The sequence below is a fragment of the Suncus etruscus genome, chromosome 1, assembly GCF_024139225.1.
Source record: "Suncus etruscus isolate mSunEtr1 chromosome 1, mSunEtr1.pri.cur, whole genome shotgun sequence".
Lineage (NCBI taxonomy): Eukaryota > Metazoa > Chordata > Mammalia > Eulipotyphla > Soricidae > Suncus > Suncus etruscus.
This window is the reverse complement of record NC_064848.1, coordinates 116382899-116409362: the sequence shown is the minus strand read 5'-3', so window position 1 is coordinate 116409362 and position 26464 is coordinate 116382899. Positions and strand designations below refer to the sequence as shown.

General features: G+C 39.5%; 1 protein-coding gene across 2 annotated transcripts in view; it reads right to left on the bottom strand.

The window, feature by feature from the left end:
* Positions 1-661: 661 nt before the first annotated feature.
* LOC126022627 (B-cell receptor-associated protein 29-like) overlaps positions 662-26464 on the bottom strand; it is a 73017-nt gene continuing 47214 nt past the window's right edge. For both annotated transcript variants that reach the window (XM_049783609.1, XM_049783602.1), the window contains exons 7-8: positions 9123-9223; positions 662-1605 (exon numbers count right to left, since the gene is read on the bottom strand). In XM_049783609.1, coding sequence (XP_049639566.1) covers positions 1570-1605; positions 9123-9223 — 137 coding nt within the window. In that variant the 3' untranslated portion in view covers positions 662-1569. The remainder of the gene's footprint in view (positions 1606-9122; positions 9224-26464) is intronic.

Here is a 26464-nt window from a genome sequence, read left to right as displayed (position 1 = left end):
ATTTTGCTATATTAGCTTAGAGTGCTGCAAACCTAAATTTTATTACCCCTATTTTGGAGATGGAAGTCTATCAAGTTTGAAAAATGTGTTACAAATTACATGGCTAAATTACTATCAAAATGGTATTATATTTTAGTTCAGCCAATTACACAGCTTTGTATTTCATACTATTCTGATGTTCTTTTGCCATTAAACAACTTCCATATAGTGGTAAGGAGCACAACACCAGTATTTATGCATTTCATGTAATGCTTACTTTGATATTTCTCAATTTATACTCAGGAGTTGTCATTTGTTCATTTCTCTCCATTTTAGTGCCCCTTTCCTTGTTACTTAAGATGTTGTCAATCCATAACTTCCATTTCTTAATCTTGTCAAATATCTTTTACATGTTAGTTTTCTAGCAGCAACTCCCGACTTTTTATATAAAATAAAATTCTTAGGAACCTGCTCATTTCACCCACTGTACAAAAACAAAAAATGACTAAAGTGCTAAAATGATAATAAACAACAAAAGCACAAAATAGTCAAGGAAAGTTAGCACTTTAGTAACTATGTTTTACTTTATCTTCTCTTTAGGTTTTATGAAACAAAAAACACTTTCTTGTCTAAACTCTTGAAAAACCTCAGTTATGTTACAATCATTTCTATTTTCTGAATATTTTTGTGGAAAAACAACTTTTAATACTTAGTTTTCAGAATACAGAAAAAGTGACACCAGCATATGCATATTTGAGGTAAAATTTGTATAAATCAGTAACTCTTATAATGAGAAACACCGCATTTCAAAAATGTATTCTACATTAACTAAGTTAAGAATTTCACTCTGTTCAAAAATATATTTCAGTTCGTGCTATTGTACTTATGCAAATATATGTAAACTCTTACTAGATGATCCTGAAAAAATAGACTGCTTACAATTATGTATTAATACATGTCAACAAAAATAGTGCAATGGGTGTAGAAAGCACATTAATCGAACTATTGCTAAAGTTGTCTGGAGTAAACCCTAGTATTATCAGGCTTAAACACACCCAAATGAGGTCAGGGTCATTGTTTTGTTTGTTTCAAACTCTACTCAAAGGAATGGCTAATTCTTTATCTGATCTACAGCTAATCTATGTAAACAATTATGATGCTAACTATTTCTAAATATCTAGCTGCTATCATTATCTGATTAGACAGTATTATTTTTAATGGAAGTTCATCAAAACTTTGAAAGCTATGAATGGTTTCAAGCAAATGAAATATCTAATTTTGGAAGTAAATGGCTAAAAGAATTTTTCCCTTTATGTGTACAGCTACCATATACATATTACTATCAACATAAAAATAGTGTATTTGACATGCTTGCATTTTTCTTAAGAGTTAGAATATAGGCCACTTATTATAACCTGAAACATCATTACATACTACAAAAATACCATTGTAACATAGCCTATATATCAATGTTAAATAGTTATTGGTTGACCCTAGCTACTTCATCTTTCTGAAGTGAACTGTTCATTTTCCAGACAGGGTAACATTTTTTATCATCCTGACATGGTGCAACACAATCTTCTATAACGTTCACAGGCTCTTCTTTCTACCTTTTCCTGAAATATCCTGGAAGAGAAAAATACATAACTTAGGTGGTTGTATCAGAGTAAGAAATGGATTCATAGGGACTAGAGAGATGGTACAATGGTGTTTGCCTTGCATGTGGCCCATCTAGGTTCGATCTCTGGCATCCCCTATGGTCCTCTGTGTCCACTAGGAGTGATTCCTGAATACAGAGCCAGGAGTAACTCCCTTAGTACCACCAGGTGTGGCCCCCAAACTAAAAAGAGAAATAAATGGGTTCATAGGGCTGAAGAGAATATAGCAGTGGGTGTGAAGGCCAATGCCAGTTTGATCCCCGGCACCAAACCACCAATGATCTCCCCCCTCCCCTCCAGCACACCCTAAGCACATGTAGTCCTAAAATAAAAAAAGAAAATAAATGGAGGTCATATATAGAACAATAAGTTTTTCTTTTCTTTTTTGGGGGAAGGGGAGTGTTTTCCAGTGGTGTTTGGGAGTACGAGTGAGAGCTGTCGAAGATGAGCTGCTCAGGTTGGGGTTACAGGACTGTGGTGAGTGGTCTTGATGCTTTGTAATATCTGGGCAGGGGGCTGGAGAATAACAAAGATTTTTATCCAATATTTTATTTGGGGGCCACACCTGGTGATGCTCAGGGGTTATTTCTGGCTCTGCACTTATCCATCATTCCAACCAGTCCTTAGGGTACTTAAAAGATACTAGGAATCAAACCTAGCATGCAGAGAAGCAGCCTACCCACTATACTATTCCTCTAGCCCCTCTAATATTTCCCTAGTTCATTACAATCTCCCCTAATTTAATCTGACTTAATTTTTTAATGGCAGGAAAACAAAGAAACAAACAAAAATTTCACCTCTCTTGTACTTTTTGCACAGTAAGTGCTCAGAGTTACTCCTGGCCATGCTCTCAGGTATCACACCTGGTGGGCTCAGGGGACCATATGGGATGATGGCGATCAAACCTAGCTTGGCTGCATGCAAGACAAGTGCCTTACACACTATGCTATCACTATGGCCTAAAACCCCTCTCTTGTAAATATTTTTGGTAGCAAAAGAATAAGTGGAACAAACCAAAACCCCAGATAAGACCTTTTATTTACTTATTTTTTCAGTCCTTCAGATATTTACCAACAGAACATGCTTCTTAACGTATACTCTGCTGATTATGGTATACAAGGATGACAACATATTATAAATTACCCTTAAGAGATCACTTGTGGGCCCGGAGAGAAAGCACAGCGGTGTTTGCCTTGCAAGCAGCCAATCCAGGACCAAAGGTGGTTGGTTCGAATCCCAGTGTCCCATATGGTCCCCCGTGCCTGCCAGGAGCTATTTCTGAGCAGACAGCCAGAAGTAGCCCCTGAGCAACGCCGGGTGTGGCCCAAAAACCAAAAACCAAAAAAAAAAAAAAAAAAAAAAAAAGAGATCACTTGTACAAGGCATAAATCCAGGAGACAAAAATAAATTTTCTATTTTTGCTTGCACAAAGGCAGTTTACTATGTTCTTGTTTAGGCTGAGCACTAATGCCATTAGTGCAATTGAAAGAACTGTAAGCAATCACCTAATAGGGCAGAAGGTGATATTCTGAATGGTCAAGTGATTGCTTACAGTTCTTTCAATTGCATGTCAGATATTTTTCTCAAAAAAAAAAAATCCACTTTGAAGGAGCTTTTATTCTGGATATGTCTTTTAAAAGAAAGGTGACTTTTGAAAAAAATTTCTATTTTTTCTCTTCTTGAAGAGGGCCAAGGCAAACAAGGAAAGACAAAAACTACGTATTTTGAAGAGACTGTTTTCTAATATTGATTTAGTGCTTATAACAGGGAAGATAAAAGGGGAAATCCAAAACTCTTTAAAAGATGCAAAGTGGGACTTATTCACAGTTAAAGAAACCTGCTTTCCTCCCTTCCATCTTTAAGCTTTTTCTTTTTAACATTTTAATGACCCTTTAGTTGATGAAAGTTAAAACCAACAAATGTAAAATTAAGAAAGCTGGGTCCGGAGAGATAGCATGGAGGTAAGGTGTTTGGCTTGCATGCAAAGGACGGTGGTTTGAATCCCGGGTCCCCCGAGCCTGCCAGGGGCGATTTCTGAGTGAGGAGCCAGGAAGAAAGCTAAGTTCTCCAAATTTCTTTAGGGTATATTTCAACAAATAAGACTGGTCTGGAAATAAAAATATCATTCATGAAGGAGAATTTAATTTCTTCCTTCTTCCCTTCCTTCTTTCCTTCCTCACTCCCTCCTCCCTTCCTTCTTTCTATCTTCCTCCCTCCCTTTCTTCCTCTCTCCCTCCTTCTTCCCACCCTCCTCCTTTTTCTTCCTCCCTCTCCTTCCCTATCTCCCTCTGTCCTTCTTTCCCTCTCTCTTCCTTCCTTCCTTCCTTCCTTCCTTCCTTCCTTCCTTCCTTCCTTCCTTCCTTCCTTCCTTCCTTCCTTCCTTCCTTCCTTCCTTCCTTCCTTCCTTCCTTTCCTCCCTCCTTTTTTTTTTTTTTGGTTTTTGGGTCACGTCCCGAAGTGCTCAGGTGTTACTCCTGGCTCTGTGCTCAGAAACTGCTTCTGGCTGGCTTGGGGGACCACATAGGATGCTGGGATTCGAACCAACACCCGTCCTGGGTCTGCTGTGTGCAAGGCAAATGTCCTACTGCTATACTATCTCTCTGGCCCCATGATCAAGTTTTTCACTACAGTTACTGTATTGGTTACATAGAGATCTTGTTTCTCATGCTGGGTTCAGAGGGTGAGTAACAAGTTGGAAGGCTTAATTTTAATATAATTTTTCTCATTTTATGTTACCAAACTCTCAGAATCTTATACAGCTTCTTATAGTAGACAGTGAGAGTAGGGTCATATGATATGTGTGATTAGATAGGGTTGAGGCATCCAATCAAGAAACAACTACTAACGTCTAATGGCTATAAAGAGCTTTTCTTATTTAAGACTATATAAAATGTGGGGGATGGAGCAACAGCACAGTAAAGAGGGCTTTTGCCTTGCTCATGGCCGACCTAGGCTCAATCCCCAATATCTTGTAGAGTTCCTCAACTCAGCCAGAATAATTTCTAAGTGCAGAACCAAGAGTAACCCCTAGGTGGCACTAGGTATGGCCCAAACAAACAAACAAACAACAAAGAATTAAGTGAAATGTATTTTCTTGCATAGAATCTGGCTTCCTTCTTGTTTCTAAAGTATTATAATCCTCATTCAAGTAATGAATTAGTCAAGGTACTTGGCTTTCAAACAATTCACCTGAAATTCAGAAAATTGGCAAACTATGGAAATGAGGTTTGATTTTTCTCCCAACATATATTTAAAAGCAAAATTGGTTTTATAAGTGATGAGAGTAGAACTCTGGTGTCTAAGGTTCTTTGGAGATAAGTAACAGCCAGGAGTAAAGGTCACCAGAAAGCAGCTGTTCAGCTTCTGGGGACTGGGATCATGGGCAGAAATGTGGTTGCTTCTGTAGCTGCTACTGAAAGCAGAGAAAGTAGAAAAATAAACCCCGTTTTTCCCTGATTCTGGTATGAGCTAGTATGCCACATGTCAACCTGCCCAGAAGTCATAAGCTGGGACATGTGGCTCCTGAGATAACAAAAGAGCAGAAATCCAAGAACATAGGCTCTTGAAGGAACATAGATCAAAGAACACCATGGGAATATGCATGTTTTGGAGCAAGAGTTCCAGACTCTGGGGACGGACCCATAGAACAGCATGTGCATGTGGCATTTCCCATGCATGCAGCTGTCCTGGGTTCGGCTCATCCCTGGTATCCCATATGGTTCCATGAGCTGGCCAGGAAAGACTTCTGAGTGCAGAGCCAGGAGTAATCTCGGAGTGCTGCCAGGTGTGGCCCTCAAAACTAAGAGTTCCTGACTTTGAATCCCACTTTAAATGATTAAACTTTCCTGTTCAGTGACTTTGGGTATATGCTATAATACAACCAAGTTTTGTGATCATCCACAAAATTGGGTATTAAGATATCTTAATTAAGGGTGATATATAAATATCTTAATTAAGTGGGTAGGGCTCTTGCCCATCCATTGGTCATCCAGATTCTATTGCCAGCACCAACTATGGTCCCGATTATCAAGTCAGGAGAAAGTACTGAACACAGCTCAGAGCTGAATATGGCCCAAAATACACACACACATACACACACACGGTACACCAGGCTCAATGTGTCTACTCTCTTATCACCTATAAACCAATTCCTGCTAATAAATATCTGTGCTGTACACAGATATATACACACATACATTTAATAGACTAATTTAAATAGTTTACTGTGGTGGAAAGTAAATACAATAGCATATATAAGCCCGTATATGGTTTCTGTGTTAGCCATCTACTTGGCCACATCCTTAATAGTCCATCTATTTAATACTGTACAAACCTGTATAAGCTGAAATTAGTTCAAGACCTAAATGTTTTAGTGAACAAAGTTTAACCTTACTATTCTGTAGTGAGGTTCTTTTTCTTTTTCTTTTTGGGGGGGGGGGGTTTTGGGTCACACGGGCGGTGCTCAGGGGTTACTCCTGGCTGTCTGCTCAGAAATAGCTCCTGGCAGGCACGGGGGACCATATGGGACACCGGAATTCGAACCAACCACCTTTGGTCCTGGATCGGCTGCTTGCAAGGCAAACGCTGCTGTGCTATCTCTCCGGGTCCAGTGAGATTATTTTTCAAAAAAACAAATATAGTGCTTCTTATTTTGGAAGACAAAATTATTCATCATTATGAATATGTCCTTGATCAAGAATTTGTAAATTTCATAATTTTCTTGAAAGAAACTGGGTCCCCATGATAGCAATAATAAATAAATAAAAATAATCATAATTTACCATATGGGGACATTCAGCAATGGCCAATGATAAGAAATTGAGAGAGCATTTCTGTTTTTACTTTCTCTGCACAAGGAACTGAACATTTCTGAAGCTCTGCATAGTCCACTAGTGTGGACAGTCATCCTTGCTAAGATTGTCCTGACTTCAAAAAATGGCAGGGAAAACACAGCTATTTTAGACAAGAGATTTCTGAAGTTATTTCTTCACAGCCCATGCATAGCAGATCTTGAAGAGTGCTGTGCAGGAATTCTCTTCTTGTCATGATGAAGTCAGGGGCTTCAAATGAGGGAAGAGTGGATGTACTGAACATGCCACTATCTACTCCAGACCATGGGAATGAAACTTGCAGGATCTTGAGGTTGGAGCACACCGACAATGGCTAGCCTTCTCTGACCTGTTCCTTTTTTGTACTCCTGTTTAGGTAGATTAGTTACATCAAATATGCAGCTTAACTGGGAATACCAGATTACAAATGTGATTTACATGGTTTCTGTTATGGCTTCGAATCAAGGTCAAAGTGACTGATTCAGAGTTAAATCACTCTCTTGACAAACTTCAATAAGATAATTAGTACAGGGCCCGGAGAGATAGCACAGCGGCGTTTGCCTTGCAAGCAGCCGATCCAGGACCAAAGGTGGTTGGTTCGAATCCCGGTGTCCCATATGGTCCCCGGTGCCTGCCAGGAGCTATTTCTGAGCAGACAGCCAGGAGTAACCCCTGAGCACCGCCGGGTGTGGCTCAAAAACCAAAAAAAAAAAAAAAAAAAAAAAAGATAATTAGTACAGACAGTGACCAAATGGTGACCATAACAATTTATTATTTTTTGAGTGTTTCCTCTTGGCTATGCACCTTGGTAGGTATTCTTCATATCTATTTAATTCTCTCAATACCTGTAAGGCAGATGCTATTACTGTTTCCATTTTACTGATAAAAATTTGAGACCCTAAGGGAGACAGACCTGATTGAGATAATGAAGATAGTAGTTTACTACTGCTCTATTAATGCCTGAGTATAGAATCTATTTTCCTCATACCAGGAGCAATGACCATTAAGGTGTAAAAAAAGTGAGTCCTGGGATAGGGCTTCTAGTACAATAAAATAATGTAATTATACTACAATAGCTATAATAACTAAGTAAAAACCAATCCTCCTCTCTAGTACCACCCAAAGATTTCAGAATTCTGAAGAAAAGGTCCAATTAAAAGCAGGACAGTAGAAGCCCTCCTATAGAGAGAGGAGCCTGGGAAGACAAGGGTGTCTCTGGAATGGTCTATTCCCCTGTCCTCTCACCACACTTGGCTGAAAAATCAATTCAATTAAGTGGAAGGCAGCTCAAGAAGAATGAGGAAGTCCAACAGAAATGGAAGTTAGTAACTCTCTCTCTTGCTGAACTAGGGAGAAAATAAAAAAAAAAAAAAGAAAACAAAAGGCTAAGGCTCCATGGGGCCAGAAAGATAGCACAAAGGCAGGGAGTTTGCCTTGCATGCAGAAGGATGGTGGTTCGAATCCCAGAATCCCATATGGTCCTCCGAGCCTGCCAGGAGTGATTTCTGAGAATAGAGCCAAGAGTAAACCCTGAGCACTGCCAGGTGTCTGACCCAAAAACCCACCCCCCAAAAAACCTAAGGCTCCTGACTTTGTGGCTTTAATCATAATTCTCCTTCATCCTACACACACCCCATTTTCTTTTATTCAGTTTTGGGGCCACATCCAGCAAAACTCAAGTGGTTAGTTCTGGTCCTATACTCAGGAATTAAGCCCTGGTGGTGCTCACGGAAACATACAGGATGCCAGGAACCAAACCTTGGTCAACCACATGCAAAGCAAACATCTTACCCATCGAACTATCTCTTGGACCCAGTGTACCCCTGTCATTATCATCTTTTTTTTTTTTTGGGCCACACCCATTTGATGCTCAGGGATTACTTCTGGCTATTCGCTCAGAAATCACCCCTGGCTTGGGGGGACCATATGGGATGCCGGGGGATCGAACCACTGTCCGTCCTACGCAAGGCAGACACCTTACCTCTAGTGCCACCTTCCCAGCCCCGTCATTATCATCTTTTATGTAAACTTTCACATCACATATGTTGAAAGCTTTATTATCTTCATATCACTGACTAATCAATGGGACAGGTGTGGTGCAATGGCACTTTGATCTGGGCATAAATATATCAAACATTTTAAAAGGTAAAATTAAAAATTTGCAGTCAATTTTTTAATGTTGCATTTTTTTTAGGTTCTATTATTCTGATTAAAACTTTGACAAAGCAGGGTCCGGAGAGACAGCACAGCGGTGTTTGCCTTGCAAGCAGCCAATCCAGGACCTAAGGTGGTTGGTTCAAATCCTGGCATCCCATATGGTCCCCCATGCCTGCCAGGAGCTATTTCTGAGCAGATAGCCAGGAGTAACCCCTGAATACCACCGGGTGTGGCCCAAAAAGCAAAACAAAAACAAAAACAAAAACAAAACAAAACAACTTTGACAAAGCAATTACTGCTTTGTGTTGGTATATCATTAGTTCCCTATAATGAAGAATTTTACGTCATGTTCTGATCTTTACTTCAGAGGTAAAAATCTGGTCTAATTATTTAACCAAGACATTTATTGAGTATATCCTCTTGATTTGGAATGAACAAATAAACCACACAAAAATGATATTTCTAAAACATGGGCCCCTAGATAGAATATACTGTTCACCTGAAGGTCCAAGTGCTCTTTCAGGAGTCGGTCATACTCTTTTGACAGTCTGTCTGATTGCACCTTCATTGTTATCACATCAGTTTGAGCCTTAGAAAGTGCTAGGGGAAAAGTAAAAGAGAATTAAAACAATTTTAGTTTAAAATAATTAAAAACTTACAGAAAAGTTCTTTTGTAGCAGAGAGTGCCTTACATAGCCTTAAAATTCAGTAACTGTAAATGTGTTTTATTTGTAGTTATACTTCTTTCCATTCACAAGTTATTTCCTTAGACTGGTTTGGAATACATTGTATTCTATGACCTTTTGAAGTCCATGACCTTTCAAATCAAAATGGAATAAAGATCTTAATATCAGACATGAAACCATAAAATATAGAGAAGAAAACATAGGCCAAACACTCCATGACATGGAGACTAAAGGCATCTTCAAGGAGTAAACACCACTGTCCAAGCAAGGGGAAGCAACAATAAACAAATGGGACTATATTAAACTGAGAAGCTTCTGCACCTCAAAGGAAATAGTGACTAGACTACAAAGGCCACCCACAGAATGGGAGAAACTATTCACACAATATCCATCAGATAAGGGGCTAATATCTAAGTTATACAAGATACTGACAGAACTTAACAAGAAAATAAACATCTAACCCCATCAAAAAATGGGTAGAAAAAATGAACATACAATTTCTCAAAGAAGAAATATAGATGGGGGGGGGCTAGAGCGATAACACAGCAGTAGGGCATTTGCCTTGCATGTAGCTGATTCAGGATAGACCTTGGTTTGATCCCCAGTGTCCCATTTGGTCCCCTCTGAGCCATGAGCGATTTCTGAGTGCATAGCCAGAATATGGCCAAAAAAGCAAAAAGCAAGGAAAAAAAAAATACAGATGGCCAACAGGCACATGAAAAAATGCTCCACATCAAGGAGATGCAAATCAAAATAACAATGAGGTTTCATCTCACCCTACAGAAGAATGGAACGCATCACAAAGAACAAGAACTATCAGTGCTGGCGTGGATGTGGGAAGAAAGGGACTTTCAGTGCTGGTTGGAATGCTGTCAATCCTTCTGAAAAACAATATGACTATACCTTAAAAAAATGGAAATTGAATTTCCTTATGATTCAGCATTACCACTAGTAGGAATATACCCTAGAAAAACAAAAACACAATACAAAAATGATCTCTGCACTCCTATGTTTATTGCAGCACTATTTACAATAGCCAGAATCTAGAAGCAACTCAAGATTGCTTTCAGTGTGACAACAGATGATTGACTAAAGAAACTGTGGTATATCTATACAATGAATACTATACGGCTGTTAGAAAAAAAGATGAAGCCACAAATTTTGCTTATACATGGATGGATATGGAGAGTATTATGCCGAGAGAAATGAGTCAGAGGGAGAGGGATAAACATAAAATAATCTTACTTATTACTGGGATATAAGGAAAATAAAAGTGTGGGAAAGCCCACACTTTTATATCCAGAGACAAGAGAGATAAAAATCAGGAGGACCATTCCATGGTAGGTAGTTTGCCACAAAGAGCAGAGAGTGCAATTAGTGTAGAGAAGGTCTAATATGAAAAGAGCATTCATGGTACCCCATCTTTTGCAGTAGTACAAATCACAATGTCACACAAGAGAGAGAGAGAGAAGTAAAAATGCCTGTGGCACAGGCCTCAGAAGAATGGGCATTCTCCATTCACGCCGGAACCAGGCAAGCTATCTACGAAACATCCAAGGTCTTTTATAGCAACAGCTGGAAGCAGTCCTCTACCAGGAAAGACACTACCAAGGGTCTGACATCAACCTCCTAAAAAGAGACTTCCGTTTACACTGAGAAGACTTGACAGCAACAATGACCTGCTCTACAGGTCATGGTTCTCTCTAGTGCTCCTTAAGTGTCAGGTGAAACGAGAGGATGCTCTGCACCATCCTGACTGCAATATGGGATATGCAGACTCCAGGATCTTTAATACAGAAGCATGATACCAACAACAGAGACTATGTGAGGAATGGAGGTGTATTGCCACTACAGACGATGACTTGAATTGGACAAACTAATTTGCCTGGAGCCTAGAGTCAGTCCTGTGCCAGGAAACTTCAGGGGTAGGGTCTCCTTATATTTAGACCATAATTTGTCTTTCCATGTCCCTTATGTTTTGGTGGGCCTATGCAAACAAATGCCACTTTAATACCGTTTTTACTATGTTCCCTTGACTCCAATCCTTAAGAAAAACAACCCACTAAAACTTTTGAGGTTAACTTATACTAGTTAGCATGTGCATGGAACTAGAGAAATGTACTTTGCCCTCAATGTTTTTTTTTTTTTTTTGGTTTTTGGGCCACACCCGGCGGTGCTCAGGGGTTTCTCCTGGCTGTCTGCTCAGAAATAGCTCCTGGCAGGCACGGGGGACCATATGGGACACCGGGATTCGAACCAACCACCTTTGGTCCTGGATCGGCTGCTTGCAAGGCAAACACCGCTGTGCTATCTCTCCGGGCCCTTTGCCCTCAATGTTTAAGGAGTTACATAAACCTAATGTCTTTAGATTATATTGTGTGCTGCTAAGAAATAGTATGTACTACAACTGGGGATTTGAGGGACAAAGCAATTGTATTGTACATGGGTTCAGTTTTGTTTTTCTTAATGTTCTTTGGCTGAAAGTTCAAGGCTGGGATATCATCGATGGGACTACCGAGAATTCTGTTTATGGGTGATTGGGCTTCCACTGTAACTTTACCCTGTCCTCTTTCTTTTCATCTTTGTTGTCATAATTAAAATAAAAAAATAGCAAAAAAAAAAAAGAAATATATTTACAGATATAAGCAATTTTTACTAATGGGGCTATATCTGGTAATGCTCAGGGAATCATATGGTATTAGGGATAGGACCCAGGTCTCCAGAAAGCAAAGCTTGAACCCCAGAGCTTTGTTTAATGTTTAATGTTTATCTCTTTAGCCTTAATGTTTAGTACTCATTGAGTAGCCAATATATGCTAAGAATAATAAGCACACTATATCTATTTAGCTAATTTTTTCTCATGATAGTTTTATTTGGTATGTATTTTTATAAAACTTTATACAAAACGAGAACCTAGGCTCATAATAAATAAGAAACTTTGTAGTAAAAAAAAAATGCCTGTGGCAGGTGGGAGAGGGTGGGTGGTAGAAAAGAGGGCACCAGAGAGGGTAAGATGGAAACTGTTGACACTGGTGGCAGAAAATGCGCACTGGTGAAAGTTGTTTATACATTGTATGACTGCAAGTCATGATCAACTTTATTTGTAAAAAAAAAAAAAACAAAAAACACAACAACTGCATTATCAACAACTTTGTAACCATGCATGGTGTTTAAATTAAAAAAATAGTTCATGGTCATATTAATACTTCACTGTGTATTTCCTAAGGGATAAAATAATTTATCTCATATATCTTTAGTATTAGAAAATTTACCAATCCATATCGATATCACATTTCTTTTTTGGCTTTGGGGCCATACCTGGTAGTGCGCAGGGGTTCCTCCTGGTAGTGTCTGGGGGACCACATGAGATATTGGGGATCGAATGCAGTTTGGCTGTGTACAATGCCCTATCCAGTATATTATCACTCTAGCCCCAGATCTTCTATCCATAGTCTACTCTTACTAACCCTCTAATTATATCTTTTCTTATTCTTTTCTCTCCTAGACCCATTTAGTTGTTACATCTCTTGGGCTTCCTTTAATATGGAACAATTCTCAGCACTTTTCCTTTATATCTTGACCACACAACAACACTGAGAATTTTCTTTTTCTTTGGGAACGAGTGGGTGGGCCTCATCCAGTGGTGTTAAGATACTATTCCTGGCTTTATAATCAGGGTGACTCCCAATGGTACCTGGGGAACCTTTTGGTGGTAGAGATCAAATCAGGGTCAACCAGGTTAGGCAAGTTTTTTCCTCCCACCCTTAATCCCTCTCTACCTATTCTTTCTCTCTACCCACTAATACTGGTATCTTAAAAAATACAGGCTACTTTTCTTCAATGTTATTTTGATGTGATGTACCCTCATAAGCCATTCCACTTAACACATGATTTTTTTTTTTTTTTTTGGTTTTTGGGTCACAGCAGGCAGCACTCAGGGGTTCCTCCTGACTCTACACTCAGAAATCAGTCCTGGCAGGCTCTTGGGACCATATGGGATGCCAGGATTCAAACACCGTCCTTCTGCATGCAAGGCAAATGCCTTACCTCCATGCTATCTCACTGGCCCCAACACATATGATTTAATGTTGAAAAGTTCTAAACCATAATATCCAGATGCATATCTACCCCTCTTTTTAAGTACTTTTTTGTCCCTCACCCTCAGTATCCAAAAAATAAAATGTGGGAAGTCGATGAAGGTATCCTGCTACTTGTCAAAACAAAATCCACTTTTATATTTAGCATCTATTGGTAATTCTTGCCCAATCTTAATAATGATGGTAACAAAGATAATCCAACTTCACCATTACACATTTATCAGCCAGTATTTTTCTATAATGAGCCTTTCTCTCTTTTTAGGGGGAGAAGCCTCCCAAGTGGTGTAGGGGTAGGGAGGCCTGGTGTCTGCTCGCAGTAATATGGTAATATGTGGGCCAGTAGGCTGAAAGTTCAGTTCAAAGTTCCAAGAATGTGATGTTTCTCAGGCACTTCTAGTGGGGACCAGTAGGACCTATCTTGTGGAGTTGGGGATTGGAGATGCTTTGGGGCCACAACCAGCAATTCTGGTAAAGCCATGCAGTGCCAAGAATTTAATATCGGTTGGTTCACACACCCATCTCCTAGCCACAAAAAAAACCTTCCTTTTTTCTCCATCCAACCATTTACTCATTGTTACTATGAACATAGGTTCTATTTTTATAAACTGTTCCTCAGTTATGAATAGAATCATTTGTTCTTGCTTGATTTAGGTCATATTCAGCTGTGCTCAGGATTTACTTCTGTGCTCAGGGATCACTCCTGGTAGAGACTAGGGACCATAAAGGATGTATAGTTAGTCAATCCATTGGCTCCATGCCAGGCTACACAATCTCTCCAGCTCTATTATTAGCTTTGATGTTCAAATTTCTCTCAGATCTCACTACTGGAAAACTCCTACAGGCTGGTTTCTATCCTTGACTATGTCCCCATTATTTTTTGAAGTACTTTTTTTGTTTGTTTTGTTTCTGGTACATACCCAGTGGTGCTGAGGGCTTAATTCCTGGCTCTGTGCTCAGAGATCAGAGATAAGGCTCAGAAGACCACATTAGGATGCAGGGGATTAAACCTGGGTCAACCTTGTGCAAGGCAAGTGCCCTATCCACTGTACTATCTCTCCAGCCCTTGAGTACTTTCTTTTTGGCATAAGATGATACAGACTTTATCCTAAACCTTCCTGGCTCATTCTGGACTCAGGCATTAAAAAACAGAATCAGAAGGATCTACTTTTGATAGGACCAAGAAAGAAAAATGTTATAATTTTTTGTTTGTTTTGTTTTTAAGTCACACTCAGTGATGCTAAGGGGTTGTTCCTGGCTCTCCACTGAAAAATCACTACTGGACGTGCTTGGGTAACCATATGGGATATCAGGGATTCAATCTAGCTTGGCAGCATGCAAAGCAAATGCTTCAACCACTGTATTATCTCTCTGACCCCAAATATCTTATAATTCTTACCAAGAGATGACTGACCCCATTTCCTTAACAACGAAGAGTAATTTTCTAATGCAAAGCTGAAAAATTGATGGTGTCTAACTTGCATTTAAGGTTTTTTTCCTCAAAATGATACACAAAATGCCTGTAACGTTTGCCTTTGTCTACCCAATAGTTAACAGTTTGTCAGCAGGTTAAATATGTTAATAATACATATTATCAACAGTTGTGTTAATCCACTATAGAGAAACTAATGAGCAAATATGTAAGAAGGAAAAAATGGTTTAAGATGGGCTGACGAATTCTGAATTCTTTCAGCTAGACCTATCTGTAATTTTGCATGTGTAACTTTTAGAAGTTCTGCAATTGTAAATCTTTTGGAGGGTAATGCGATTTATGAATTTAAAAGTTGTGTTGGCTTAATGGAATAATATCAGGGTTTCTACTTATAGACATTCTGGCTAACTTTCCTTTGCAAACCTATTATATGGAACTTTTTTTTTTTTTTTTTTTGGTTTTTGGGCCACACCCGGTAACGCTCAGGGGTTACTCCTGGCTATGCGCTCAGAAGTCGCTCCTGGCTTGGGGGACCATATGGGACGCCGGGGGATCGAACCGCGGTCCGTCTCCTAGGCTAGCGCAGGTAAGGCGGGCACCTTACCTCCAGCGCCACCGCCCGGCCCCTATATGGAACTTTTTAAACATATAAGTAATGTCACTATCAACCAGAACATCTTTCGTATGAGAATGATCTAGACAATGTTGTTCAAATTTGTCATTGTTCTATATCTGCTTTGTCCAATAAATGTTCTACATCTGTGCTGTTCGATAAGGTAGCTCTTCAGTATACATAATATTAAATGACTATTTTTAAGATTTATATAATCATAGTTCTTTGATTTACAATATTAATGATGGATTTTCATGCACATAATGCCAATACTACATTCATCACCAATGCACCCTTCCCCAAGAACCCCAATGTTCTTCTTCCCTCCCAACCCCGTTTCCTCCACTACTTAACTGGACAGATCAGTTCTGCTTTGTTGCTTTTTGCCCTGAGTGTTTTAGGTATACTTACGTTTTAAATGTGTCCAGTCCAGCTGAGAAAATATATGTTACATTATTTACTTTGGGAAAAGTTGTGGAGAGATCATATCCTGCAGAGCTAACGGGCCCATGGTGATGAAGAAAAATAACTAGAGTTGGCTGTATGCAAAGCAAGTGCTTTAACTCCCTATCATCTCTCTGGTCCCTAACTTTATTTTGCATTTTGATATAAGTAGACCACTGTAGTCAGTGATCCCACCCTTTTACTTCTACGTATATGTCAAATAGTATTAAAAATTTAATTTGGGGGCCGGAGAGATAACATGGAGGTAAAAGCATTTGCCTTGTATGCCGAAGGTTGGTGGTTCAAATCCCGGCATCCCATATGGTCCCCAAGCTTGCCAGGAGCGATTTCTGAGCGTAGAGCCAGGAGTCACCCCTGAGCGCTCCAGGGTGTGACCCAAAAAACAAAACAAAACAAAACAAAACAAAAACAAAAAAAGGGAGAAAGAAAAAAAAATTTTTTTTTTTTGGTTTTTTGGGCCACACCCATTTGATGCTTAAGGGTTAATCCTGGCTAAGCGCTCAGAAATTGCCCCTGGCTTTGGGGGGACCATATGGAATGCTGGGGGATCAAACCATGGTCCTTCTTGGCTAGTGCTTGCAAGGCAGGCACCTTACCTCTAGCGCCACCTCGCCGGCCCCAAAAGAAAATTTAATTTGACAATAATATAGTCACTTGGTAAAGGTATAGACTATGTATATAGGAGAGAGATTTTAGTTGTGTTAATTTCATGAGTATTATAACCACAATAAAAAACTATGTACTTGCAATCCATTTGGGTTCCACCAGGCATTCTCTGAGGCTACTTGGCAAGGTAAACATGGAAAAATATTCAGGCTTTTATTAAAAATGTATAGGAGCCTGATTTCTGGCATATAAATAGGTGAAAAAAACCCTGCAGTGGTGATTTCAAGAATGTTGATCAGGAGCTTATACAGAAGACTGAACTCAATGTGAAAAGCTATTTAAATTTCTGAAGGGAACAGGTTACACTTAGGACATTCCATAAATCTTAGTATGAACTAATTCCTTTAAAAAGATACCGTAGGGGGCCAGAGTGATAGAATGGAGGTAAGGCATTTGCCTCATGTGCAGAAGGTTGGTGGTGGTTCGAATCCTGGCATCCCATAAGGTCCCCTGAGCCTGCCAGGAGAAAATTCTGGGCGTGGAGCCAGGAGTGACCCCTGAACGCTGCTGGGTATGAGCCCCCCCCAACAAAAAAGAAATAAAAAGATACCATATTTTTTCAGAAATCACTGGAAGAAAGACAATGTGAGGTGGTCCTATAAATTTATAAAGAAAGTACAAAAGATTACTTGCATAACAATCCACATGTATCTCTGACAACTACTAGTTTGATACTATATTTTAAGCCATGGTAATACTTTTTGTGTTTCTTCTTGTTTTTGGAAGTTATTAACAAACCTGAGTTTTACTATCTTATTAAATTTACTCCAATTAGGAGAGGCTGTTATTTGCCTAAAAATAAAATTTTCCAACAAATATTGCCTACAAATATTTTGGACTATATCACAGTTTCTCCCTCTTGCTATTTTTTTTTCAAAACTTCTAGTACTGTGTTTTGGATGTTTTCTATCTCCTCCTGCACTGTAGTCATGACTAAGAGATTATATAACCTTGTTACCTGACATTTGAATATGCCTGCTTTATTTTCAACCGTATCATCTTGGAAACAGTATTTTACAGGGAAGCCATTATTAGGTACATAGGACTGAAATGATACATCTAAGCCACTACCTTCAATATTTTCATCGGCAAATAGGGGTTTCTTGCCAGCAATTTGCCAGCAGCTCTATGAAAATGAGAACAAATGGTCAGATTCAAGTAGAAACTAGTTCTAGTTATTAAGAACTTTTTGCGGTACATGCATCAACTATTAAGATAAAAAATAACCCCTCTTTATGTTGCAGTGACGTGCAACGAAATATAGTGTAGAGCAGGGGTCTCAAACTCGCGGAAAAAACGGCCCTCCATACAACATTTTGTGGCCCTGCCCTAGAGGAATCTTTGTTTTGCTTTGTTTTAGTTGTTTGGGTCACACCCCCCAATGTTCAAGGCTTACTACTGACTTTGCACTCAAGGATCACCCTGACTTTGCCTCCTGCGGCCCCCAGGTAAATTGAGTTTGAGACCCCTGGTGTAGAGGTTTGTCTAAAATGCTTTGTTAGAAGGTAAAAATATATCTGTGGCCTTTCCAAATGCCAACGTCACATTTATGCACAGTGGAAGGAGAGTGCTGTTTATATGTGTGTGTCACTGTGATTTCTAAAGAAGATAAGAGACATCAACAGAAATCAAACAACTGTGAGGTACTGGTAGGCAAACTAACTGGCTGTTGTGAAATAATTACCGTATTTGCTGGCATATAAGACGACCCCCTAATTTTGCAGTTAGAACATAGGTTTAGGCCTATGTTCGCTGTATTAGACAGAACGTTCCTGTGCTGCAACTGTAAGTACCACAGTGAGCCAATCAAAACAAGCAAAGGTTCAGAGGTTATACTGTAATAGACTTCTTCTCTGACTCTGGCCAATCTGAGCAGGCTTTTTACAGTGTAGATTCGGGTCCAAAACATTGTCTAATTTGCATGCATAAAAAGGCTCAGAATGGTGGTCCAAGTAGCCTTGCAGTGATTGGTCCTTTATCATAGGCACCTTTTCTGGTAATTCCCTGGTGACGTCAGTTAATCTCCCCCACTACATGAACCAAACAACACCCCATCCTCAGACCCTAGCACTGAACCACCAACATGGTTAGCTGGTTTTTTTGCCAGAAGTGGCTCCCAGATCTCCTGAGTACTGTTTGGGAGCCCCCAAGAAAGAAATTTGGAAACTCTGCGGCCTGATTTTTTGGTTGTTTCGTTTAGCAGCATATTGAAACATTTTTCGGGATATACTCAGCGTATAAGACAACCCCTGATTTTCGGTTGACTTTTTTTTGTTTCAAAAGTCGCCTTATATGCCGGAAAATACGGTATGAGTAGTGTATCACTGGGGAAAAACATCTAAAATTTGAATAAATTAATTATAATAATCATTCAATGATGGTTTCAGATAATTTGGCTCTATGTTGAAGACCATGAATGTAAGAAATACTGGATCTGCATAGGACTCACTTTTCATATGTATGCAATAATCATTCCTGTAATTACAGTGATCACTTACTGAACCATTCATTAATCCATAGAAATACTTCCAAGGCACTTGCGAAGTAGCCACTATTTGGTAAGGAATGTCTGTTGGTGGTTTTAATTAGTTATTTCTATATATAGCTGTATTTTTAGGGACAAGCAGGTAAGGTCTATATTTTGTTATCACTTCAGTTGTCACCCTTTCCACTTCTTTTCTTTTGCCCTGTTCTATTGATTGCATTCCATCTCATTACTATTCTCAACTCTCGCTTAGATTACTGAAATAAAAACCCACCTTGTTTCCTGGCTCCCTAATTCATCTTCAACAGCACCATGTGAGAATGTGAAATGTGAAAATGTGAGAATGACCACTCCTTTGTCAAATCCCCTCTGACAACCCCTCCCCCCCAAGGTAACACACAATCATAGCATCTGAGGCCTTTCATGATGGACTCTAGGTCTGTGGCTCATTTTTCGTACCATCCTTTCTAACCTTATGCTTAGTAACACAGCACCACTTGTAGCACTTCAAAAGAGCCGTATGCTTTCAACTACATGCTGCTCATTTTGTTAAAACATCCTTGACCATTGCCTTAATGTTCCTGCTTCACCCAGTCTCTTCATTCCATCAGGCTGATTAATATTCATTCCTCAAACTAATATCAAGTAGGTGTCCCTGATCCTAATTCTTGGCTTCTACTACATCTTGAACATACTTTTATTACAGAATTTATTATGCTGACATGTAACTATAGTCAAGAAACAAGCTATGTCTTGTCTCTGTTCTGAGCACCTAGTAGCACATGTGTGGTGTATCTAAGAAGTTCTCTGAAGGAAGAAAATAATGTATAAAATTAAAATGTGGGCTTTAGACATTTTAAAAGTTCACTTGGGTGGAAATGGTTCATTTTGTGAAAATAAGATAACTTGCAAGTAAATAATGAGGTGTCACTCAAGTCTCTGGATAGGATTCTTGGTTGAAAGTAAAAACAAGCTTATCATTAATCAGAAAAGAGAGAGGAGAGAGAGAGAGAGAGAGAGAGAGAGAGAGAGAGAGAGAGAGAGAGAGAGAGAGAGAGAGAGAGAGAGAGATCACACAAAAGGCCATTCTTCAAATAATCTGTTGAAAATATCACATGTGGGCAAAAGCTGGCTCCCTGTGTGTGACACCAGGCGGGGAAAATCCACGAAAGTACACCGGCCCAGTGGGGCTCAGCTGTGAAAGACTGTGAGTGTGACCTGTCTATGTCTGTCTACTGTCCTCTTGCGTGAAACTCTTGCGAGTGGCTCCGCTTCGCTACGCGGCCGTGCACTCTTTCTAAGGAAAGAACTCCATTGCAACAAGAAGGAAAAATCACACTAAGAACGGCGCTATATCACAGAAGCAAACATTTCTCTCTGGACTGTCTTCTCTGTTGCATGCTCGGGCCTAAGATTTGACCCAGTGTGAGGCTTCATCCACAGAGGACTCCCCTCCCTTAGAGGCAAGTCAGCCCATCCAGAAAGGGAGGAGCCAGAGGAGTGTGCTGCCTTATCATATAGACAATGAATACCACCACAACGCGTAGAAAAACCCACAATACAAGTGTGACAATGGGGAAACAACGCAGGCCAGCATCAGACATAGAGAATGAAGATGACAATTCTGAGGACCAGATAATGACTGAACAACTAATCAACCTCTCAGATAAGGACTTTAGACTAGCAATATGGAAGGTGCTCAACAGACTCCAAGAAACCATGGATCGAGTTGAACAGAACACTAATAAGAACCAAGAAAATATGAAGGCAGAAATGACAAAACTCCAAACTGAAATAACATGTCAACTAACAGGACTGAAAAAGTCAGTAAACGAAGTGAATGACAAAATGGATAAGCTCTGGGACAGGGTATCAGAAGCTGAGAATAGACTTGGTGCTGTGGAAGATGAGATACATAACAATTCCATACAGCAGGAGAGATTGGACAAAAAACTTAAAGCAAATGAGCAGACAATGGAAAAATTAGTCAAAGAATGGGAACAGACGAAAATAGAAGTCTATGATAAGATCAACAGAAACAACTTAAGAATCATTGGAGTCCCAGAGACCCAGGAAGAAAATTTCCAGGAAGAATCAATGGTCAAGAACATCATTAAAGAGAAACTTCCAGAGCTAAAGAATATATGTGATCAAATCCTGCATGCCCAAAGAGTACCAACCAAAAGAGACCCCAGAAAAACCACCCCAAGACACATCCTAGTCACAATGACAAATCCCACAGATAGAGACAGAATTCTGAAAACAGCAAGATCAAAAGGGGAAATCACGTTCAAGCAAGCTTCCCTGAGATTTACAGCAGACCTGTCACCAGAAACGCTCAATGCCAGAAAGCAGTGGTGGGATATTGTGACAAGACTGAATGAAATGAATGCTTCACCCAGAATACTATACCCAGCAAAACTCACTTTCCGGTTTGATGGAAGAATACATGGTTTCACAGACAAAAAACAGCTCAGAAACTTCACAGACACAAAACCAGTCTTAAGAGAAAAACTGAAAGACCTAATCTAAGACAAGACTACCCAAAAGACACACCAAATTTTGAAATAAAGATGGCGTTAAATCCCAGGACAATTCTTTCTCTCAACGTCAATGGACTAAATGCACCAGTTAAGAGACACAGAGTGGCTAAATGGATCAAAAAACTCAATCCAACCTTCTGCTGCCTACAAGAAACGCACCTGAATAGTCAGAACAAACATAGACTCAAAATAAAAGGCTGGAGAAAAGTTATCCAAGCAAACAACACCCATAAAAAAGCTGGAGTGGCCATACTAATATCAGATAATGCAAACTTTATACTCAGGAAGGTTGTAAGGGACAAAGACGGACATTTTATATTAATCAAGGGGTACGTAGAGCAGGAAGAATTCACTCTCCTAAACATATATGCACCGAATGAGGGGCCAGCAAAATATTTAATACAACTGTTGACAAATCTGAAAAATAATATCAACAACAACACAATAATTGTGGGGGACCTTAACACGGCTTTGTCAACACTGGACAGGTCAACCAGACTGAAACCCAACAAGAATATACTAGACCTGAGGAGAGAAATGGAAGAAAGAGGCCTAGTGGATATATATAGGACACTCCATCCCCAGAAACCTGGATACACATTCTTCTCCAATGTACATGGGACATTCTCCAGGATAGACTACATGCTGGCACATAAAACATACCTCCATAATATCAAGAGGATAGAAATTTTGCAGACTACCTTCGCTGACCACAAGGCTCTGAAATTATTTGTGAACTCCAAAGGGACTCAGAAGAAACACTTTAACACCTGGAAGTTAAACAGCCTCATGCTCAATAACCAGTGGGTCCGAGATGAAATCAAGGAGGAAATAAAAAGGTTCCTGGAAACAAATGACAATAAAGACACAAACTCTCAGAACTTATGGGACACAGCAAAAGCAGTACTGAGAGGAAAATTTATAGCTTTGCAAGCACACATCAGGAAGGAAGAAGGAGCTTACCTGAGTAGCTTAATGACACAGCTAATAGAACTAGAAAATGCTCAACAAAAGGACCCAAGAATAGGAAGACAGAAGGAAATAACAAAGTTGAGAGCAGAAATCAACGAAGTGGAAACTCAAGAAACAATCCGAAAGATCAATGAAAGTAGAAGTTGGTTCTTTGAAAAAATAAACAAGATTGATAGACCACTGGCAAACCTAACAAAGAAAGAGAGAGAGAGAAACTTGATAACTCGTATCAGGAATGAAAAAGGAGAGATCACTACTGATATGACAGAGATTCAAAGGGTAATCAGAAACTACTTTGAAAAACTCTACGCCACTAAAAATGAGAACCTGGAAGAAATGGATAAATTCTTGGACTCTTATAATCTTCCACGGTTGAAGGAAGAGGATGTAGCATATCTAAACACCCCCATCACCATTGATGAAATTAAAACAGTAATCAAATGTCTGCCGAAAAACAAAAGCCCAGGTCCAGATGGATTCACTAATGAATTCTATCAAACTTTCCAAGAGGAACTACTGCCAATCTTGGCAAGACTCTTTCATGAAATTGAACAAACAGAAACACTTCCAAATAGCTTTTATGAAGCCAACATCACCTTGATACTTAAACCAGACAGAGACGCTACCAAAAAAGAAAATTACAGACCAATATCACTGATGAATGCAGATGCAAAGATCCTCAACAAAATCCTGGCAAATAGGATTCAATGCCTCGTTAAGAAGATCATCCACTATGATCAAGTAGGTTTCATCCCAGGAATGCAAGGCTGGTTTAACATCCGTAAATCTATCAACATAATACACAACATCAATAACAAGAAAAATAAAAACCACATGATCATATCAATAGATGCAGAGAAAGCATTTGATAAGGTCCAACACCCATTCTTGATCAAAACTCTCAGCAAGATGGGAATGGAGGGAACCTTTCTCAATATAGTGAAGGCCATCTACCACAAGCCAGTGGCAAATATTATCCTCAATGGAGAAAAACTGAAAGCCTTCCCTCTAAATTCTGGCACAAGACAAGGCTGTCCTCTCTCACCACTCCTATTCAACATAGCACTGGAAGTACTTGCTATAGCGATTAGGCAAGAAAAGGATATCAAGGGAATCCAGATAGGAAAGGAAGAAGTCAAGCTCTCACTGTTTGCAGATGACATGATACTCTACTTAGAAAACCCTAAAGACTCTATCAAAAAGCTTCTAGAAACAATAGACTCATATAGCAAGGTGGCAGGCTACAAAATTAACACACAAAAATCAATGGCCTTTCTATATACCAATAGTAATAAGGATGAAATGGACATTAAGAAAACAACCCCATTCACAATAGTACCACACAAACTCAAATATCTTGGAATCAACTTGACTAAATATGTGAAGGACCTATACAAAGAAAACTATAAAACTCTGCTCCAAGAAATAAGAGAGGACACACGGAAATGGAAACACATACCCTGCTCATGGATTGGCAGGATTAACATCATCAAAATGTCAATACTCCCCAAGGCATTATACAGATTTAATGCCATCCCTCTAAAGATACCCATGACATTCTTCAAAGAAGTGGATCAGACACTCTTGAAATTCATTTGGAACAATAAACACCCTCGAATAGCTAAAGCAATCATTGGGAAAAAGAATATGGGAGGAATTACTTTTCCCAACTTTAAACTGTACTACAAAGCAACAGTTATCAAAACAGCATGGTATTGGAATAAGGATAGGTCCTCAGATCAGTGGAATAGGCTTGAATACTCAGAAAATGTTCCCCAGACATACAACCATCTAATTTTTGATAAAGGAGCAGGAAATCCTAAATGGAGCAGGGAAAGACTCTTCAACAAGTGGTGTTGGCACAATTGGATAGCCACTTGCAAAAAATTAAACTTAGACCCCCAGCTAACATCATGTACAAAGGTAAAATCCAAATGGATTAAAGACCTCGATATCAGCCCCAAAACCATAAGATATATAGAACAGCACATAGGCAAAACACTACAGGACATTACAGGCATCTTCAAGGAGGAAACTGCACTCTCCAAGCAAGTGAAAGCAGAGATTAACAGATGGGAATATATTAAGCTGAGAAGCTTCTGCACCTCAAAGGAAATAGTGCCCAGGATACAAGAGCCACCCACTGAGTGGGAGAAACTATTCACCCAATACCCATCAGATAAGGGGCTAATCTCCAAAATATACAAGGCACTGACAGAACTTTACAAGAAAAAAACATCTAACCCCATCAAAAAATGGGGAAAAGAAATGAACAGACACTTTGACAAAGAAGAAATACGCATGGCCAAAAGACACATGAAAAAATGTTCCACATCACTAATCATCAGGGAGATGCAAATCAAAACAACGATGAGATACCACCTCACACCCCAGAGAATGGCACACATCACAAAGAATGAGAATAAACAGTGTTGGCGGGGATGTGGAGAGAAAGGAACTCTTATCCACTGCTGGTGGGAATGCTGTCTAGTTCAACCTTTATGGAAAGCGATATGGAGATTCCTCCAAAAACTGGAAATCGAGCTCCCATACGATCCAGCTATACCACTCCTAGGAATATACCCTAGGAACACAAAAATACAATACAAAAACCCCTTCCTTACACCTATATTCATTGCAGCTCTATTTACCATAGCAAGACTCTGGAAACAACCAAGATGCCCTTCAACAGACGAATGGCTAAAGAAACTGTGGTACATATACACAATGGAATATTATGCAGCTGTCAGGAGAGATGAAGTCATGAAATTTTCCTATACATGGATGTACATGGAATCTATTATGCTGAGTGAAATAAGTCAGAGAGAGAGAGAAAAACGCAGAATGGTCTCACTCATCTATGGGTGTTAAGAAAAATGAAAGACACCCTTGTAATAATAATTTTCAGACACAAAAGAGAAAAGAGCTGGAAGTTCCAGCTCACCTCAGGAAGCTCACCACAAAGAGTGATGAGTTTAGTTAGAGAAATAACTACATTTTGAACTGTCCTAATATTGAGAATGTATGAGGGAAATGTAGAGCCTGTTTAGGGTACAGGCGGGGGTTGGGTGGGGAGGAGGGAGATTTGGGAGTTGGGTGATGGGAATGTTGCACTGGTGATGGGTGGTGTTCCTTTTATGACTGAAACCCAAACACAATCATGTATGTAATCCAGGTGTTTAAATAAAAAAAATTATGCATTAAAAAAAAAAAAAGAAAATATCACATGTGATGGTGTGATAGTACAGTAGGTAGGGCATTTGCCTTGCATGAAACAGACTTGGGTTTAATTGCCACATTCCATATAGTTCCCTGAACCAGCTAGGAGTGATTACTCAATGCAAAGCCAGGATTAACTCCGGAGCAGTGCAGGGTGTGCCCCCTTCAAATACAAAAACAAAACAAAACATCAAATTAAGGCTGGAGTGATATTACAGTAGGTAGGGCATTTGATTTGCACATGGTCAAGGCAAGTTCCATTCTTGAGCCTGATTAAGAGTGGTCCCTAAGAGATGCAAATCAAAACAATGAGGTATCATCTCACTCCACAGAGAATGGCACACATCACAAAGAACAAGAAAAACCAGAGCTGGGGTAGATGTGGGGAGAAAGGGACTCTCATTCACTGCTGGTGGGAATGCTGTCTTGTCCAGCCTTTCAGGAAAACAATATGGCTATTCCTTAAAAAACTGGAAATTGGAAAATTTCATGACTTCATCTCTCCTGACGGCTGCATTATATTCCATTGTGTATATGTACCACAGTTTCTTTAGCCATTCGTCTGTTGAAGGGTATCTTGGTTGTTTCCGGAGCCTGGCTATTGTGAATAGTACTGCAATAAATATAGGTGTGAGGAAGGAGTTTTTGTATTGTATTCTTGTGTTC